At 42.3% G+C, this 20,231-nt stretch overlaps 1 protein-coding gene across 1 annotated transcript in view; it reads left to right on the forward strand.

Moving 5' to 3' along the window:
* The window catches only part of LOC146186905 (glutamate-gated chloride channel-like), a 102,067-nt gene that overhangs the window by 63,456 nt on the left and 18,380 nt on the right, over positions 1-20,231 (forward strand). Inside the window, exons 2-4 of the mRNA XM_084607493.1 lie at positions 11,502-11,584; positions 14,112-14,246; positions 17,561-17,982. Of these exons, the coding sequence (XP_084463619.1) occupies positions 11,502-11,584; positions 14,112-14,246; positions 17,561-17,982 (640 nt within the window). The remainder of the gene's footprint in view (positions 1-11,501; positions 11,585-14,111; positions 14,247-17,560; positions 17,983-20,231) is intronic.

The following is a 20,231-nucleotide window of genomic DNA, read 5'->3' on the forward strand; positions in this document are numbered from 1 at the left end:
AGTCGAAAGTAGATGAACGCGGCAGTTTCACTAGTCGTACTAGGCCACTGCAACATTGTGTCTTGACGAAGTTAATGAAATGATGCGATATCCTTGCAAAGGGTAGTATTGTTTTCCATTAAACAAAATTTAAAATATTGTTAGCTATGACATAAAGCACAGTGTGCTAGGTAAAATTGTTGACTAAATTACATAAAAGCTATTTAGCTGCAATAACGAAACTGAAACCTTGGCTCCAACTGCCAAACACCTAAGGTGGTGCGAAGGTTGCAGTGCAGTTATCTAGCTGTATTCTGTAGTTTCTAGTGCTAAGACCGTTAAAAGGACCTCGTTATTTTCTTTCTTCCGGCCTTGTTCAGCATTGCGAGCGTCGTTGCTCGAGATTTGTGCTTTTTGATACTTGTGCAACGATGTGCAGCCTTCGTTATGAAGAAAATTGTGTCACAGAGGGGTCATTGCCGCTCGAAATCTTCCGTGCATGTGCTCTCTGAGTCGAAACAACCCATAAATCAGCGCCACGAGAGCGCCGCTGAGGCCCAGCGCCCCTAGACGTGGCATACTAATACTGCATGGTACGCTGTCTTGGGCTGCGCTGGTTATTGGGAAAAATAGGCCCTGGCAAAAATGAGAAAAAGATAGATCATAAAGTATCAAAAATAGGCGGAGAAAAGGGCACGCCAAGTCAGAATTCGAGTCCACTCTCTGACTATCTTGCCAGCCGTGGAGACAAAAGCAAATGGACGAAGAGCTATATTTTTTTTTTTTTATGGCCAGCAGCACACTTCACATTCGTGGGTTCATGTCTCGAAGTGGATAGTCTGAGGCAGCCGCTATGTTAAGATTACCACTGCTCGAACACTGAAGCTGGTTGCCGGCATTCTAGCTTGGACACTGATGTGGATCTCTAGGCGCCATGGAGAAAGGAATACTTCCTCCGTGCTAGGTGCTCAGAAGCATGGAGTTCCAATTAGTTTAGCCAGGCTGTTCTGGAGCTCCGGCGCGAAACCAAATTAAGATGGAATTCGTGACTATCAAAGCTTTAACCCTGTGCAGGTTCCAGAGACTACTTCGGTCTAAAAATTGGTGTGTTATGTGATCGAGAAGTGAGATAGTTTATATGTTGCCTTTGGAAGAGGGAAAGAGCTAAAAAACAGGCAGGATGTGCTGTAGTACAAGTGCTGTGTGCTTTCTTTTCTTGCACATTAGTTAATATCACATGCTTTCATTTGTTTCATCCTTTTTGCATTGCTTTCCTAGAATGCACAGTTATATTCATTGCTTTGTCTACCTTGTTTAAAGCCTAAGATTATGCAAGCAGTGCATATGACGGTGGTAATTATATCATGAAGACTTTGCCAAATTTTTATAATAGCCTTTCTGATTCATTTCACCTTCCCTGTCTTATCCATTTAATTGTTCACAGATGTGCTTTCTTAATATATTACTGTTTGGTTAATTTACATGTCCACAATATAAACTTTTGTACTGTATATTTAATAACTCATGATTTTGGTTTTTCCTTGTGCATTATTTTTATTAATTAACATGCATTGTTCAATATTTTCCGTAAGTGCATGCTGGCACAATTAAGTGCCCAGGATGTGTGACTATATAAGAAGTTCGCAGCTTTGCTGTTAGCCATGCAGTGGTCTCAGACTGCTGTTGTTGAGCTGGAAGCTGAACTATTAACCTCTTGTGTGGTAATTTACGAAACGAGGTGATTATGTGTACAAACAAGAACAGCCTAGATTGAATTCCACGTATAATATGAGAAGTTTTGTCCTCCATAACAGATGTTAGCCTTTGCTCTATGTACTGTTTTTTGCCTGTGCTTTTACTTTATTTTTCCGCTGTCTGATTTCTTTAGACTGTTTACCTCAGTTTACTTTAATTTATCAATTTGCCTTTTCTCATTCCTACCCAAGCGGTGGTAATTATGAGTGCCACACTTGGTGTTTAAGAAATTCAATGATGGTGGCAAGAGCCGCATCCACCTGCCAAATCTTTTAGCCTTTTGCTGCTTGGTGTTTGGTGCCATGCAAACTGCTCATTTAATGGCAATATGTGCTTTGCGCACAACATTGTATGACATTCACCAATAGAACTGCTTCGTGTTGCTGTATAATTTTGTTTTGGCAAGTTTTGTCCTATGTCATCTCATTCAGCTATGCAATAACCTTTGCCTTTAACGTTCCATGAATTGAGCCTATAAAAAAGGTACTCAACAATGAAGCGATTTGGGCACTACATCTTCAAAATAGACTCTCTGCTGAGTAGTATACTTTCCTACATATCTGCTTGTGTCTCTGAAGGCATCGCCTTCATTTGTAACAAATATTTTATTTACACATTACGAGGAATTTTGTTTAATAGTGCTGAAAGATGTGCATGTATGCAAAGAGCCACAACACCAATAGCTGGCTTGTGGTGAAAGAAACCATGACTTCGTACAAAAATATGTACAGTGAGTGTGGCGACTACCCTAGCTATTATGTACGTTCCTGATGTGCACCAATTATTATGGTTATCTAATATGTTATAGTGCAAAGGTGCACACTTTGCAGCATTTCGCATCTCTGTAATATGTGAGTGGTGTTGAAGAGCAAGTTGGTTTGATAATGTCAACTGCTAGTTGCCTGAAATGCTGCATAGATTCTCGGCACATTTTACACAGTCCTTGATAAATGCTGCATAATTTAATTCTCAACAAGTTTTTGTACTTTAGCTTTTCTGTTCCAAATACACAGCCTTTGTTCTTTCATGAAGTAATTGTTTGCTTTCTTTCTCACGAGCATCGCAGTTATAAAAGCTGCAGTCCTCACTGACACATTACCAGAAATAAAAAAATAAAATTCAATTCCGCTTTTTTACCATCTATGCCCTCCTTATAGATTTAGAAATTTCAACTCCAGGCAAACCACTGCTGTTGATAATTTTCTCAATTCGCTTGCTTTAGAGCATAACTAAATAAATGAAACTTGCGCCATTAATGCATGGCAGGTATGTGTTGCATGGATACCATTGCGCTTACTGACATGCAAAATCAGCAAGTGACAACTTCCAATTTGAATGCACGATACCTTAATATCAGTATAAAAAGCTATTTTGTTTTTAGTTAAATTTGAGGCTCTGATTATTTTCTGAAGGTGGCATGATGCATCGCTCAGTCAAAGTCATTGATTACAAAAGTAGAAGATTGGTAGTAATGTCGACAAAAAATGTGTATACCGTAATTATTTGCAGTGGTTGTCCAGCTTATGTTGAGCACAATTTGTCTCAAATAGTTTATGTTAAGTGTAATTGAAAGTGTCTAATTGTAGGTCTCACTGCTAGTTGGTTAAATGTGACTAAATTGAGTTTATTGCATTCTAAGTCAAATATCCCTGAATAGCTTATGTCAAGTATATTTGAATGAAACCAACTCTACACTGTAATTATAATTGTTATTGTTTATATATTGTGATTAGGTATGAACTAAATACATGAAATGATAAATTGTTCGTTAGCTTACATTATTCAGCTGCGTGTTTCATTATATATGGCTTACATTGGGTACCATTGTGCTTAGTTATTGCAGGTCAAAATTAATTTTCATAGTTAGATAGTAGTGTTTATTATTCGACATTACACTGCATCAAGTCATATATCTGGAGAGCTTATGTCGAGTGTATTTGCACTAGACTAATTGCAAGCCTTAATGAAGTGTCATTGGGTAAATGTGAATAAAAATGGAAGCTCAGGCCATGAAATCATCACGTATGAACGAGTAGCTTATCTCAATATTCACCGGAATTATTGCAGGCTCTATTTAAAAATAAATTTCATCCTATCAAATAGGAAGTCATATATCATATCATTTAATAGCTTATGTTGAGAGGGCTAATTGTAGGTCTTAATTATGATTTGTTAGCTATTTGGAAAATACATTTTGCTTGTACATCATCAAGTTATATATCATTAGATAACTTATGCCATGTATATTTGCACTGAAATATTTGCTTGGTCTATTAACAGTACAGGTAATTGGTTTAATTATAAGAATAAAAATTGAAAATCCTGCTGTATATATCAAATCATACATCTTTGGATAGCTTATATCGAATGCAAATGGACTACATTAATTGTTAGTATTAAATAGGAATCAATTAGCAAAGTGATGCAATTAACAATTCAACTTTAGCCTCTCAAGTCACATACCATATAAAATTTCTCGAGAAGTACATAATCCAAAATTAAACAATAAACTGGGCAAAAAACATGTACAAGTAAAATTTAGCATGTTCAACTTTGATCAGGTAAAAAAGCAACAAAGGTCACCAAGTACTACTTAAAGCTATGGATTCACCACAATAAGCTTGGAGACCTAATTACAGCCCCCTGGTAGTGTTTCTCCCATGTTCATTGAAATATACATATTTTAACCTTGCGAGATGAAATACATGTGCACGGCAAGAGCTCTCAAGTACCACACACACACACACACCTATAGAGATTGACCCACACATTTTGACATTTGAACTGATAGTTCTCAACTGCATGCAATAATGAAATGTGCTGTTTTCGGGCAAGATTCCATGTGTGCAAGGCCAAGGAAATCACGCGGTTATTTAAAGCTGCTTAATTCAGTGATTATGACAAAGAGACATTTATTTTTTAGGTTGATCATTCGGACATACAACAATCATCATTAATTATTCAATGACCAAATAGACATATGTATGTCCTTTTTCTGCTTTAAGTTGCCCCCCTCCAGAAAGAGTGCATTGAAGTACTGATGGACCCTTTTAAGGGGTGTAAGCAAGCAGCATTGCACCGATAAAAGGCTGCATCTATATGTCAAACCACACATATAGATGATGCGAGTCAGACACCGAAATTTACTTTATGAATATGCAATTCATAAGCAGTGCAGAACAGACCAGTTTGTTGTACAACTAAATTTGTAGTACAACAGAGTTGCGCTCTGTTTTACTGTGGTTTGTTGTACAACAGAGCAGTCTGTAGTACAACACGGCAGTCATTAGTACAACAGAGCAGTCTTGTGTTGTACAACAAAGCGCTCTCTTGTACAACATACTTTCCTGTAGTACAACAAAACAGCGTCGTGTCGTACAACAAAAAATTATGTCGTACAACAGAAATTTGTGTTGTACAACAGAAAATTCCTGTAGTATTTTTCGACTGGGATTGACTTAGCCATTGGCTCTTCGATGCTCTTGGCAGCTACAGAGTGGGTTGTTATTGACAATCTATATGGAAGCGACTATTTTCTCATCTCTGTAAAGTACACAGGCAATAAAAATGTAAATGCATCTAGTCCCAGGAAATTTAAAGAATATGCGGCCAACTGGGAGATGTTCAGGGAACACTCAGCTCTGCCCTGTTCATCAGTTACTGCCTTAGGCGTTGACGAATCTAACTCTTCATCACGCTGCACATTATAGATGCTGCAGAAAAACACATTCCACAAACATAAAGTGACCCACGAAACAAACGAAGGTCGTGGTGGAATGCAGAATGTAAGACTGCCCGTGAAACACAAAACAAGGCATGGTCGAAGTTACGCCGATACCCCACGGCTGAAAATCCTGATAGGATTTAAGCGCGCAAAGGCAAATGGCAAACGTGTTCGACGTATTTCCAAGCTGGAAAACTGGTCATCATTCCTTTCTTCTGTGAACTCTTATTCTGATGCTCACAAAGTATACAACAGAATAAGAGCACTCAAAGGCTATAGCACTCTCCCAACACCTCTTGTCAGCACTAGTGGTGACTCTCTTGAACACCAAGCAGACACACTAGGGCAACACTACGAAAACGTATTCAGCTCAGCGCACTATACCGAATCTTTTTTGCGGCACAAGGTAACTGAGGAGAGGAAGCCTATATGTGGTAAGAGACCGTGCACAGGAGGGTGCAATAGCCCTTTCACCATGCAGGAGCTGAAGATTGCACTTGGCACATGTGGGAACGCAGCACCAGGTCCTGACAGGATCACATATGGAATGCTCAAGCACCTGCATACGGACACGATTGAAACCCTACTTTGCCTGTATAATAAAATATTGGCCACAGGACGCTTTCCTAAAGCATGGAAGGAAGCGATCATTATCCCGATATTAAAACCCGGAAAAGAACCCACTCTTGCTGCCAGTTATCGGCCTATTGCTCTAACCAGCTGCTTATGCAAGGTTTTTGAAAAAATGGTAAATTGCCGCCTTCTACATTTCTTTGAATACAATGGTCTTCTTAATCCAAACCAAGCTGGTTTTAGAGCTGGGCGGTCAACAGCTGATCAGCTCATTGCATTCCAGTCTTATACAAGGGATGCTTTTGTACATAAACAACATTGTTTATGTGTCTTTTTCGATTTTGAAAAAGCATATGATACCACTTGGCGCTATGGTATCATCCGCGACCTCTCCTCTCTTGGCATCACAGGGAACATGTTGAATACAATACGAAGTTACTTGTCTGAACGATCCTTCAAAGTTCGTGTTGGCAATGCATACTCAAAGCAGTACATACAGGAAAATGGTGTCCCTCAAGGTGGTGTTCTCAGTTGCACACTTTTCATAGTCAAAATGAACTTTTTAAAAAGTGTGTTGCCAAAACCATTTCTTGCTCTGTATATGTTGATGACATCCAGATAAGCTTCAAATCTTGCAACTTGGCCATCTGTGAACGACAGATTCAGCTAGGTGTTAACAAATTGTCCAGGTGGGCTGATGACAATGGGTTTAAATTTAACTCTGAAAAAAGTGTTTGTGTACTTTTCTCTAAACAGCGTGGCATCAGACCCGACCCCAACATTACATTGAATGGTCAGAGCCAAGCCCTTAAAAAGGAACATAAATTTCTTGGCGTAGTTGTTGATGAAAAACTTCCCTTCATTGCCCACATAAAACAGTTGCGACTGAAGTGTCTCAATCAATGAATCTGCTAAAAATCCTCTCTCACCTTTCATGGGGCACAGACCGCGACTGCCTTCTGAGCCTTCTGACTAGTGTAGTTTTATCACGCATTGACTATGGCCAGATGGTCTATGGGTCCGCATCATCCTCTGCTCTGAAATTGCTTGATCCCGTGCACCATTTCGGCCTTCGCCTCGCTACGGGCGCTTTTTGATCTAGCCCAATTGCTAGCCTTTATGTCGAGGCGAACCAATGGCACCTGCAACGAAGGAGATAATTTACTTGCGTAACTTATGCTATGAAGGTACTATGCCAACTGAACCATCCATGTCGCCGGCTCCTGCTTGACAAAACTAGCACAGCACTTTTCTCAAGAAAACCATCTCTAACACCGCCATATCCAGTCAAAGTTGCCACGCATATTGAACAACTGGACGTTCCGATTAACAGCCATCATACAACTTCACCAAAAGACAAGTGCTCCTTGGGAAATGCATGCTGTTAATTGTGACCTGCCGATTCTTGAAGTGGGCAAACATGCATCCCCTATTGCCATAAAGCAGCACTTCATGTCACATCAGGAGAAGTACACTTGTGATGAATATTACACTGATGCTTCGAAGTCTGCTCAAGTCTCCTGTGCAGCACATGGACCACAGTTTTCACAGTCAAAAACCCTGAACAGACATACTAGTATATTTACCGCTGAATGCCATAGTATTCTTTTAGCTGTGAGACACATAGAAAATAACATACAGCCGTCGATCATCTACACAGACTCCCTCAGTGTTTTAACGTCCCTATCCTTTTGGAAATGGCATAACAAGAACCCAGTCCTGAACTCTCTTTGAAACTCCCTTATGTTTGCCCATAAACTAGAAATTAAAATTACACTGTGTTGGGTGCCAGGCCACCGCTGTATACCGGGTAACGAGGCAGCTGATAGGCTTGCTGCGTAAGCTGCCCTTCTAAATGACACAGACATTGATAAGATAACTTATCATGACCTCAAGCCAAACATAAAAAACATGATTCGCCAACAATGGCAAGAGGAATGGGACACAGCAACAGAAAATAAACTGCACAGAATAAAGCCAAGCATAGGCAGGTACACCACAAAAAAACAACACAGATTTAAAGAAGTAGCTCTGTATAGACTCAGAATTGGTCACACATACACAACGCATACATATCTTTTAACTAACTCTCCTGCACCGCACTGTTTGAGATGTGGTGATCGGCTCACTGTCATTCATGTTTTAATTATATGTGCACAACTGGAACCAGAAAGAAGACGTCATTTTCCCTCCTTGTACACTCTTCAAATACCTACACACCCATCTATTTTCATTGGTGACAATCCAATATTTCCTTTAAATCAGGTGCTCAAATTTTTATCAGAAGTAGGTATTTTACATGGAATTGTTTATCGACGTGGGTCTCAGCCCGTTCCCCCTTGAGAGGATGGATGAGATCTTTTAAAGCATATACATATACTTTCTTAAATTTTTTCCCAGCTCATTATTCATCGCAAATGAATTTTAGGCCCTATACACCACTGTTTTTACTGATATTACACAGCAAATGCATTTTTAGGCCCTATACACCACTGTTTTTTATCCCTTCATGAAGCATTACAACTATCACTTTATGCAAACTTGAGTACACCGTTAACCTTGAGTTTGGCGCTCTTTGGCCTGAGTCGCCCTTGCGCCAATAAAATCCAACATCATCATCATCATCATATGACTGTATTAGGTAGTGTAGGTTTGTAATGTGATAGATGACCTTTGTCCTGCAAAGGACCTTAAGAAATGCCAATTGAATATGTATTTTTACATCGTCAATTTACGACCACTGCTGTGCAAAGGCTTCTCCGATATCCCATCAGTGAACTATCTTATGCCATCTGTGCTTGCCTTCTCATAAACCTGTCTCATTGGCCGATCAGACTTTCTTAAATTAGTTAATACTCTATTTTGCAACTGCAAATAAAGGGCCCCAGTCGACCTGCTTCAAGCGATAAACTCGAAGTGCTTGTGGCCATTACACATTCTGGCATTCAATGTACTCAACGGCATGACAACAATTGTGAAAGCAGCGAGACGTGGTTTTTTGCACAAAGATAAAAATGTCAGTGGAAGCAGTCCTGGCCCATACACAAGCCCGTCAATAATGCAGCAAAGTAGCGATGTTACACAACCACGATTACAGATTGCAGAATGACAGATCATATCTATTTACGATTTTACCCTCATGCAAAACATTCATGTTGTGAGTAGAAAGGTAAAAATAAAATTGGCACAGTATATCGGCTGTATCTACGTAGAATTGTGAATCAATGGCACAGACTTCTATGGTGGTGTTATGCTGATGAAAACCCTATTATTTCTCCTTAGGTCCTCTAGCAATGTTGCGGGTGTCAATGCAGGCAACTTGCCTGCAGTAATCGTTCACAGCGACTCAATTGATAAAATCCTGCTGGGTTGTGAAGACGACCTTTTGATAGACTCCCCTGCACAGGAAGTGCTACTAAAAATTGTATCGGAACCGGCAAGTTGCTGCACGCAAGAAAACTATGCTTCGTTTTCCCAAACTTCTTCACCTCTGGCTGAATTGTCAAATATTTCACCATGCCCATCACTTCCATCTCCTCGCAACATTTCAGTAGCATTAGCAAAACCCGCTAGGCATCAGCCATATACCAGCCCTTCAAATGGAAACAGAAAAAACAAGCAAAAAAGAAAAAGTGACACATTTGATTCGGAAATAGAAAATATAAACAAAGAGCTACAGGAAAAATTAGGTCCAAACGAACACTTCTGCTTGTCCCTGGCCAAGGAAATCAATCAGATACCAGAAGGAATGCAGGGTTACTGCAAGATCCAAATAATGGATTTCATTATGCAATATAGGTCTGGCAAGGCGCCTACCAGTTTGGTGCAGTTGCAGCAGCCAGACGAGTTGTGATTTTATAGGTTTCAGTTAATACTTTTGAAGATTGCTAAACATAGAATTTCAAAATGGAAAAAATATTTGCAAGGAACACTTTGAGCATTGATGGATACAATTTACTGCACAACACTCCTAATCATAGCTAATTATTTGAAACTCACTATCTAATTGCTACACTCCTAATGGTAATGCCAATGAAGAGTTTGAAGTTGTGGACAAGACGATGGCATACCAGTTGTTGAAACAATAAACCAGTTTTCTGAAGCCCTGCAGTAGTAGGAATTCCAGTTTTTATTTTATCCTCATTAAACCGAAACTGGGCATATTACATGCGCAGGAAGCTTGGTCCAGATGCGACATCTGCTGATGATGCGAGGCAACAAGGAATATGAAGCGAATGTTATGCCCATAGCATCCTTGTATAATGAAGTGACAGTGCAAACACCACAAATGGCTGACCCCCCTCCGTGGGAATTCACGACTTTTACGACAAGACTACTCTGCTTCGATGTAAAGAAAAGCTGGCATCTCGACCTCTGCTTGATGTACTTTCAGCTATCTGCATTGCATATAAGGACGCATCAGTTATAGAAAATGGCGGTAGAACAGCAGCTACTAGCCCAAAGCATAGTGAACTAAAGGTACCTAATATGTTTCAGAATACCCGGACCCGCTTGTGATGGAACTCTATGCAATCCTCGATGCTATGGAGGCCGTAAATAATGTAACAGCCCACATCTATACACACTCCTTAGTCGCCATAAAACAATTGAAGAAAGTGACAGACACTATGTGCAACCCAGGAAATCCACACACGCAATAAAAATACTAATATACGCATCCAGATACATTGCATACAAGACGATGCTGAGAGCGCTCAGCAGAGAAAAGTTGACCACCTCACATACGAAGTTCCAAACACTAATTCGCCCCCACCAGGCTCCCTTTTGATGCCCGCTCCTCTGTTCCCATCTTAGCATCCTCTTTAAGGAAAGTACACTTGCCCACACTCCCCCGTGTACTTTCCCCTTCCCTCATATCGAGTTTGGAGGTGGTTTCCCTTAGAAGGATAAGAGCTGGGGCGGCCCTTACCCCATCGGTAACATGCCGATGGGAATCTCAAGAAGACATCGGACACACCACGTGCCCGAAGTATTCGATGTGGAATCGGCGAAATAAAATTATAATCGGCAGTTATAGCTCTGCACAAGTGACCATGTGTGCCATCTTTTGCTCGGACGGGGACAAGTTGCGGACGTCAGAATGACCAAAAGGTTAAGTCAGAATGATGTCATCATGTTAGAGGTGCCCGCATGAATTACAGGTGGAACGAAGTTCCCACCAGTAAATGACAGACCAAAATTTCATCATAGCAAAATGAATACGAATAACATCAGCTGAAATGCAGACGTCAAAAGTGAGTTGAAAATAAGATAGAAAAAAAGACGCCGTTTTATGAGGACCAGTATTTTCAGCATTCAGATCACTGGGAAAGTGTCGTTATGTTGGTCTTTCGCTACCATAGGTATACCATAATGCTATAAAACACCCCTCAAATACTTCCTTTTTAGAATTATTGCTAGCAGTAATTCGTGCACGTTGTGATAACTTTCAACTTCTTTATCTTTTCAGAATCTCGTTGGTGCTCTCGTGTCCAATGAACCTGAAATTTTATCCTTTGGATAAACAAATCTGCTCCATCGTCATGGTGAGCTGTAAGTACTTCGGCCCTCCTTCTCCTGCTGTAATCTTTAAAGAAATGTAAGAATCAGGCCTAAACTTCAAAGCACCAACGATCCTCTTGAGGTTCAAGGAATAGATGTGCGTCATCACTTTGACCAATGCCCAGCCGACAGCTACAGCAGCACAAGCGGCAGAGAACCTGTTATGAAGTCCTTCAAATGAGATAAAACTCACTTTTTTTACTGTTCCATCGCTGAAGGTTGACGTTGGCGCCTCTCATACTCAAAGGACGCTAAAGGATTGTCAGGAAAACTTTAAATTTGATGTTATGTCGCCTTTTTAATTGAGCAGAAAACAAGATCAGCTAAAGCGAGAACTAAGTGTAAAGTAAGAGCCTAAGAAGGACTCCTAAATCATCTAACAACCATGGCAAACATGATAAATATGTGTACGTACAAAAGTCACACCGAAAAGCGCACATGAAATAAACAGATGTCAGTACACACATCTTGCGTTCATATTACATCACAAAAAGCAGCTATTATCTTTAATAATAGGGTATTTATTGTGTACACACTCACAAGAAATAAGACACCGAGGTTTTCTCTTTGTTGCATTTCTCTATGTGGCGCTAAATTACTTGTTATCATGGCTGACAACCAACTAGGGCAGCAGTTACTGCCATAAAGCAGCTATTATCCGCTAAAAAAATTCGGGATTAGAAAAAGGCAGCCTATATTCATTGATGCAAACAGTTTCATCACCAGTATCCAACAATTACTTTCCCAATGAACTCTTCATAATTTTCTTTATTTCAGCAGATCACTAAAATGCTTATGGCTTTCTAATATTCCTTTCCGTAATTATTAGAATATGCATACAATATTCTCGGTTTTTTAGTTTATATTATCTTTCTCTCAGGTACTGAAGTGAGCACTCGATTAGAGATGTTGCATCCAGTATAGGTTGCTTCGCCGCAGTAGGTTTTTGGTTTGGTTTTGGTTAGTGGGTTTTAACGTCCCAAAGCGACTCAGGCTATGACAGGTGCCGTAGTGGAGGACTGGAAATTTCGACCACCTGGGGTTCCTTAACGTGCACTATAGCTTTCTAAAGCAGTAATGAAGTTTAAGCGTGTGACCATATTACTCATGATAGCGTCACATTAATGAATTTTGCTACTTTGTCTGTAAGGTATTCTCCGCACCGTACAGCAACTCCGCAGCCAGCCTGGCGAAAGTATGGCGCCTGCATCTTGCACGAAAGGAAATATCGTTAAAGAAAAAGGGGGGGGGGGGGGGGGGCTGGCTGGAAAGCCTGATCTCAATAATTTCCCTTTCTTTCTTGACGGTGTGATGCTTTTGTCATCCATACGTAGATTTATTTGTGAAAAGCACTCCTGTGCAGAAAGATTCGTGCTTTCTTTTATTTTCGCATAATGTGCACTACAGCTAGTTGAGAGGGTGCCAATGGCGTCAAATGGACCGTAGCAGCAGCGCGAACCTTCCAGGCGCATGTCTGCATGTCTATTGCATTCCTTTCGTGCTAATGTGCGGAAAGTTGCAATAAGAAACACTGCGCCGCCGCAAAGCTCCACGTGTTGCATGTATAAAGGTTTTTTGTTCTGTTTTGCCCGTCGCTCACGACTGGCCGAGATCATCTTCTGTCTTGACGTAGTAACATCTTTGGTCAGACGTGTTGACATGTTCTTTAGACTGCTGCGTAGAACGTATCTATCATGGACGAATTAGCACTTCTCTGTACCGGACATATACTACTCATTTGAGCATGCTGTAGTCTAACTCAACGTGTACGAAACGGTTGCGCTGGAGACAGATGCATCTTATTTGTACTCACCTATGGGGCTGAAACATGGAGGCCACCAAGAGAGTTCTACTTAAGTTGAGGACAACCCAGAGGGCTATGGAATGAAAAATGGTAGGGGTAACATTAAGAGATAGGAAGCGTGCAGAGTGGGTCAGAGAAATAACTCAAGTTACCGACATTCTAGTGGAAATTCTAGTGGTTTAGTGAACAAGCCCGAAGTAGAAATAGGTATCATAGTATAAGGTGGCTGTATTGTCATTCGGCAAGTGTGAAAGAAAATACAAGTTTGACAGTTTTTTATATTAGCTAGATTACGAAGTTAGGAAGAGTCATATGTGGCCTGTTTCTCAAGATAAAATCCACTGGTAAAAGAAAAAAGCGAATCCATGGTTGGGTGTGGGGATTATGCACCTAGTGCAGAAGATTGCGTGTTTGTTTTACGCCGTCACCAATGTAATTGCAAGAGACGGACTGCATAATGGCTCACGTTTGTTCTTGTACATGCGCATTATATGCAACTGCTATGGGCATTAATTCACCGGACGATCGGATGTTGCAGTGACGTCTGAATCCTTGTCGATACAATTGCAGCACACGTCCGTCGCTGCGCAACTCATTTCTTCAAAATCATCTTTGAGTCATATGGAATCGCATGCACAGGGAACAAAGAAGCCCGCATTGATTTCTCTAATTAACTGTCTATTTTTTTCCATCTATTTTCTACCTTTCGTGCAGACGGATATACAACTGAAGATCTGGTGTTCTTGTGGAAAGAGGGGGATCCTGTACAGGTTACGAAAAATCTACACTTGCCGCGTTTCACACTTGAGAGGTTTGAGACCGACTACTGCACCAGTCGGACCAACACCGGTAAGTTCATTTCCATAAATGAAGCGACGAACTTAGCACATCGATGATCTGACGTGAAACTGTGGTCGTGCAGCTTTGTATGCGACTGACCCCCGCAGTCGTACGTAAGCTTTCTATGCGGGAAAATGGCGTCAATATTCGGGGCCATAGAGTTCGCCTATTAATCACCATAAGCATCACCACGAACAAGTCATACTGCCCTCATTTACGCCAAATTTAAGACAGACACCTCGCTGATCTTCAACCAATTCTTTAGCCTAATTTTCCGGCCGATCTGCGGCCGTCCCGTTTTGTTACGTTAACTTTACTGACCGAATAGCCTCAAGGCATGTCGTAGGTGATTACTAGACTAACGATGTTTGGTTTGTTTTATGAGGTTTAACGTCCCAAATCAGCTCAGGCTATGAGAGATGCCGTAGTAGGGGGCTCTGGAAATTTCGCGCACTGACATGGCACAGCACACGGCGCCTTGATTTTCGTCTCCACTGAAAAGCGGCCGCCGCGGCCGGGATTCGATCCCGCGTCTTTTGATTGACATGCTCAATCCATCGAGGATGTGTTTTATAGCGTGTTTTAGTTAAGACGGAAAATATTTGTAAACGACGAACGTTCACTAGGAAATGTTACTGCGAAAGATCCAATCAAGATGTTCACAATATTTCAGAATCTATCAAAATCGTCCAAATCCTGTATGCGCCCTTATGACTTTTCAGGCAAAAATAAACATACAAGCTGGCTTGAAATTAGGAATTTCTCGTGGGAAGTGAATAGGGAAGCCATCGGCGCCGTAGATCGTACCGCCGCAGCGTGCAACACGCACTAGCGCTGTGCATTTCACGTCGTCGTCTCTTCCGGCTTCCATCTGTACAAAAATGCTTTCCGGCGTCCTATTTGGCGTCTTATTCGTATTAAGAGGGTTAAAACCTTACTCTTTTTGGGGTGTGCATTGTAGGAGGTATGATCATGTGTATGACTGCTGCAGTGGCGTATAATAAAACAGGAAAAGAAGGAAAAGACGTAGCGTTTTGCTCTTAAGGCTAAGCTTAAGCAATTTCCCAGTATTTGTTTTTTACATTTCCATCTGTTCAGGCCAAATACAGGGTAACCTCCTTTATTAGTATTCCGTTCATTTCCACTAGCCTCCTTCATAGCTCTTAGTATGCTGAGCTTTAACACTTTGCGGTACAAGTTGTTTCATAGCAGTAATGATTGGAAGTGCATCAAAAGTGGCACACAGAAAGAGGATGAGCGCATGTCCTCTCTTTCATCCTTTTTCATTGGGCCGTCTTTGAGCCGTTTCGCATCGTAGCCTGACCATCTGACTTTACAAGGAAAGCGTGATTGAGGGTGGAGTAATTTTTACGTCTTTGAAGGTGGCGAAAAGTCATTTTAATTGTGTTCGCGATAAGTCACTCTGAATGAGCGGCAGGTGTTGTCCATTAAAGATAAAAAGAAAAACGCATTTTAGGCCTGTCCGCCATACGAAAATAAGTAACGAAAGAGAAAAAAAGACTGCTACATTAGACTCAGCGGGTGTAACTTGTGATCCAAGGGTCATGGAAGGCTGAATTCATATCGCACCCTCCACCTCCAAAGTGAAGCCTGAGTTGGAAGAGCCATACAACTCGGCCATGTCATGTTGTCGCGGGGCGTCACACTACCCGTAGGAAAATCAGTGCCCAGTCCTGTCACCTGCCAACTTTCACCTTCCACTGCCATACTCGCGATTTCTCGCTCACACATCCGATGCCGACAATCCCTGCGTCGGGTTTACTGCAGAACGGGGCCTTCGACACGGTAAAGGCTTCTGCAGCCACTGGCTATGTGCAGTGGCAGCATTTTAATGCAAAGCACACGTTATTCTGAATAATCTCTATTTGTTGTTGGATAGCTCAGCACGTTTGTGTTCCGAACGCGGATTGAACTATGCGAATAGTGGTACCCTCTAAAGAATATCTTAATATGCGGTTGTCAGGAGTGCTAGGCCTTGCACCCTGACAGTGAGAGCCAAGACAGACACTTGCAAAACTGATTGCGCTTCCACCACTTCCTTACTATTTTTGTCCCTTTTTTCCTAACCTTACGTGCAGGACAGCCACCTGTGCGTCACCTTGTTAACTTCCTTGCCTTTCATTTATTCTGTATCCTCTCTATTTGTGTTGAGCTTAAAAAAATCCAATCTTTATGATTTTTCTTTCTACGGCACAAAGTAGTAATTTGAGGTAAGTGCACACACGTATATGTTTCTAGTGCAGTTGCGGTTTTCACACCGTCATTTCTTTTCGAAGCCTTGTGGTGATCAGAACAGGCGTATTGAACAGTGCCGGCAAGGAGGGGGTGCGCATCTATACCCCCTTGAAGAAGCAACAAACCATAATACATTCGGAAAGTGAGCTAATTACGATCAAATATTAAGGTATGGATAGTGCGACCCGCTACTACTGCGAAAAAAAAACGAGAGAAAATTTGCCGAAGATGTCAGAGCAATAGGATGGGAAATATGGTATTTAGTATTTTCTTAGGTAGCAGGTAAACTTATATTAAACGTTGGCGGAGATTGAAGCTCCGCACTTAAGGGTATAACGAGACAGCATTAATGGCTTACGTCAGCAGGTGACCCTGCGAATCTTTGTTCGCGTACGGTCGCCCTTCACCCACAATCTATTTGCAACTTTCTGAATCGCTACTGCGTTAAATATTGCTTCTCTACTTTCAAAAAGGATATTAACGTACACTCGTAAGTTAACAAATTATGTTAAAGGCCATGCGACATAGACACAAAGTCCTGCTAGAACAAATCCGCAACGAATGTGCCTGCGTGGCTTGCGGGAGGCGCGTCTGACTCTAGGACCAAGGTTCCGGATTAGATTCTCATCTGACACCGCCTGTAAATTATGTTCTGAGCGCTAATAATTTTTTCCGTTATTATTTTGCACCTGTGAGTGTCGCTTATAGCCTGAGTATCTTATGATGAACAAACCAAACAGTTGCACTTGTGACGTCAAGCGTTTAGAAAATTCGGGAGTTTCTGAACGCGCCGGCTGCTTCTGTGAACGGAAGCCTTCTTGCTTGTCACTTTAATGTACCTTGCGGCTCTCAGATCCAAAACAGACTGCGCTTCCTACGTCCGAGACTATTAACACGAAGAAATTAATTAGCTGGAAAAGAACGCCTAGATAGAATGCGCGCCACAAAATTTAAGCTTCTGCACTGCTTCTCACTCCAAGCAATGGGAACAATGGTTACAATGGTTGATGAAGAGGTCAGACCAACGGTGGTGGATGAACCGTCGCTCTACGCATTCTTCTTCGCAGGAGAGTACAGCTGCCTCCGCGTGGACCTGGTGTTCAAGCGCGAGTTCAGTTACTACCTGATCCAGATCTACATCCCATGCTGCATGCTGGTCATCGTGTCCTGGGTGTCCTTCTGGCTCGATCCCACCTCGACCCCTGCCCGAGTATCGCTCGGCGTCACCACGTTGCTCACCATGGCCACGCAGATATCGGGCATCAACGCCTCGCTGCCTCCCGTTTCCTACACCAAGGCCATTGACGTGTGGACCGGCGTCTGTCTGACCTTCGTCTTCGGCGCCCTCCTCGAGTTCGCCCTGTTCAACTACGCCTCGCGGTCAGATTCACACCGGCAGAACATGCAGAAGCAGAAGCAGAGGAAATGGGAGCTCGAGCCGCCCCTGGACTCGGACCACCTCGAGGACGGCGCCACCACTTTCGCCATGGTGAGCTCCGGTGGTGGAGAGGGCCTGATGGCGCGCACCTGGACGCCCCCGCCCCTGCCGCCCACCATGGCGGCGGCGGGGGGCTCGGCGCAAGCTGCCGTAAGCACCTCGCACCCTTCCGCGCGCTTTCTGTCCCTTTGTGCGCGGATAAGCCATTGCCGGAAAAAAACTTCGCTGACAGCAATGGCGTCCTGCCAGCGTCGTTTAATGTTTTGGACAAAAGCAGGCTGTATCTATGCCCGATCTCTTTTTTGGGGCTTCGATCGCTACAAGCTCCCAGACGTAAAAATCAAAATTCCATCAGTCAACTTCTTCCTAATTTGTGAGCCGCTCTGAATTAATAGGTCCCAATCTTCTACAGAGTAGAGGATGGTACAGCTGTGTAATGAATTCTGCAGTTGCTGGCAGGCCATCTGCGTTTGCAGACGTGTCTGTTTATTTGGACATTGTATGGTGTAAGAGCTTGTTCAGAAAGGAGTTCCATGTCTTTTTTCATTTTTGCAGTGTGAATACTAGAATGCTATCGCAAAACACAGCCCATCCGTGAGATCGAATGTAGAAAGTATCACGGTATACGTTCGGGCGTGCTGGCGTGTTATTGTGTAAATGCAGTGGTTTGAAGGCAAGGACCAGCACAGAGTGCGCTACAACACGTGCGCTAGCTTTCATGTCTCCAAACAGTGTTTAAAAATCCATACCTGCACTAAATAAAATTTAGTTTGAAGTTAGCACACGTGCTGTCCACTGCGCGTTTGTTCTTTTCTGAAAAGCGCTGCATTTCCTAAACAGTGAGCACCGTTTATGATTTCATTCGAAAGACGTGCTTTGTTTCCCTTGACTCTGTGTTTTTTCTCAGAAGACACACACACACACATCATTTTCAAAGAAAAGAATGTGGTTTTCTCACGTCAGTTGAAACTGCACTTGCCTCTCAGTTTAGCAAAGAAGGGAACATATGAAGAGAGGCTTAAGCAACGCCATTAAAGGGTGTGAAGTGGCAGCATTTTGGCCCCTGTCTGCCGCCTTAACTTGAGGATTCCCATCCCGTACATGTCCTCGCGTATTCACTAGGGCATTAACTCGTGCATGAATACGATAATCATTCTCAGACAGTCATAAGTTCCCTCAGTAATTGTAAGATAACCCGACGTAGATAAGGCGGCCTGCTTTGTCCAAGTCGCACGAGCGTGCCTGCTTCAGCTAGGAGTACAGTGTCTGAATCGCGGTAAAAGTGTCCCAGTGTGCTGGATTTTCGCCTACCTCGCCCATTTAAATGGAGAAATCCTAGGTGACAGCTCCTGCCGTACGGGCCATGTGATGAGGTCTCTAGACAGCACATATGCCCGCCAGACACTCAGTGCCCTCCCATTTCTCCTGCAACTTATTATCTCTGATAATTATGCCCGTTGAATTCTTTGTCACAACTCTAACTCCAGCGCCTCATTTTCGCGACAAGGATGTCATTAACTCTATTTAGTTAAACAATTAAAGGGACAATCCAGCTCCACTTGTAGTGGTTTAGGGGACAGCGCCATGTGGTCAACTAGTCTAATTACACATATGCTCACCAGCATGCAGTCCTTGGAGGCCATTTTAAGTGAATTCACGACCAATATATTCATATGACTCTCCTCCCACCTCAACCCCCTCTCATTCGCAAACCACGCGAGCGCGCCTTGTGTGGTGTGCCCTACACTGTATTCGCCTCGCAATCAAAATAGGTAGGTTCGAATCGTTGTCGAAACTTAATATTCTTGACAACTTTCTGTAAGCGAAGTTAAGTTCTGCAGAGAACCAAGTAATTTAAATCATGCGGTCACTTTTGACCCCATGAGGCCCAGTCGAGAACACAGACCCCTTCTCGAAATATTGACTCGGCATGCGAGCTGAGGTTCACCTCTACCCTTGTTGAGTGCTCTTTCACATTATGCTTTAAGGTGCACTCGATGGTTACAAGGACTGTTTAATGTGCGAAATTGGTGCACCAGGCTATAAACTGTGACGTGAAGACCTTGCCGACCAGTCAGGACTTTCCTACGGACACCCTGGGCGCCGAGTGCACAATGCTGAAAACATACTTTAATGTGGTAGCAACATCAGTTTTTTTTTATGCATTTCAAGTTTATAGTTATGCTTAAGACATTAGTACTCATGTATCTCCGCGATAATTTTGCCTAAGCTCAGTAAATATTTTATAATTGTACATTATTTGTCACAAAGTTTCAGTTTCAACTTGAAGTTGGCGAGCT

This window comes from Amblyomma maculatum, chromosome 6, assembly GCF_055883805.1.
Source record: "Amblyomma maculatum isolate TAMU_Amacu chromosome 6, ASM5588380v1, whole genome shotgun sequence".
Lineage (NCBI taxonomy): Eukaryota > Metazoa > Arthropoda > Arachnida > Ixodida > Ixodidae > Amblyomma > Amblyomma maculatum.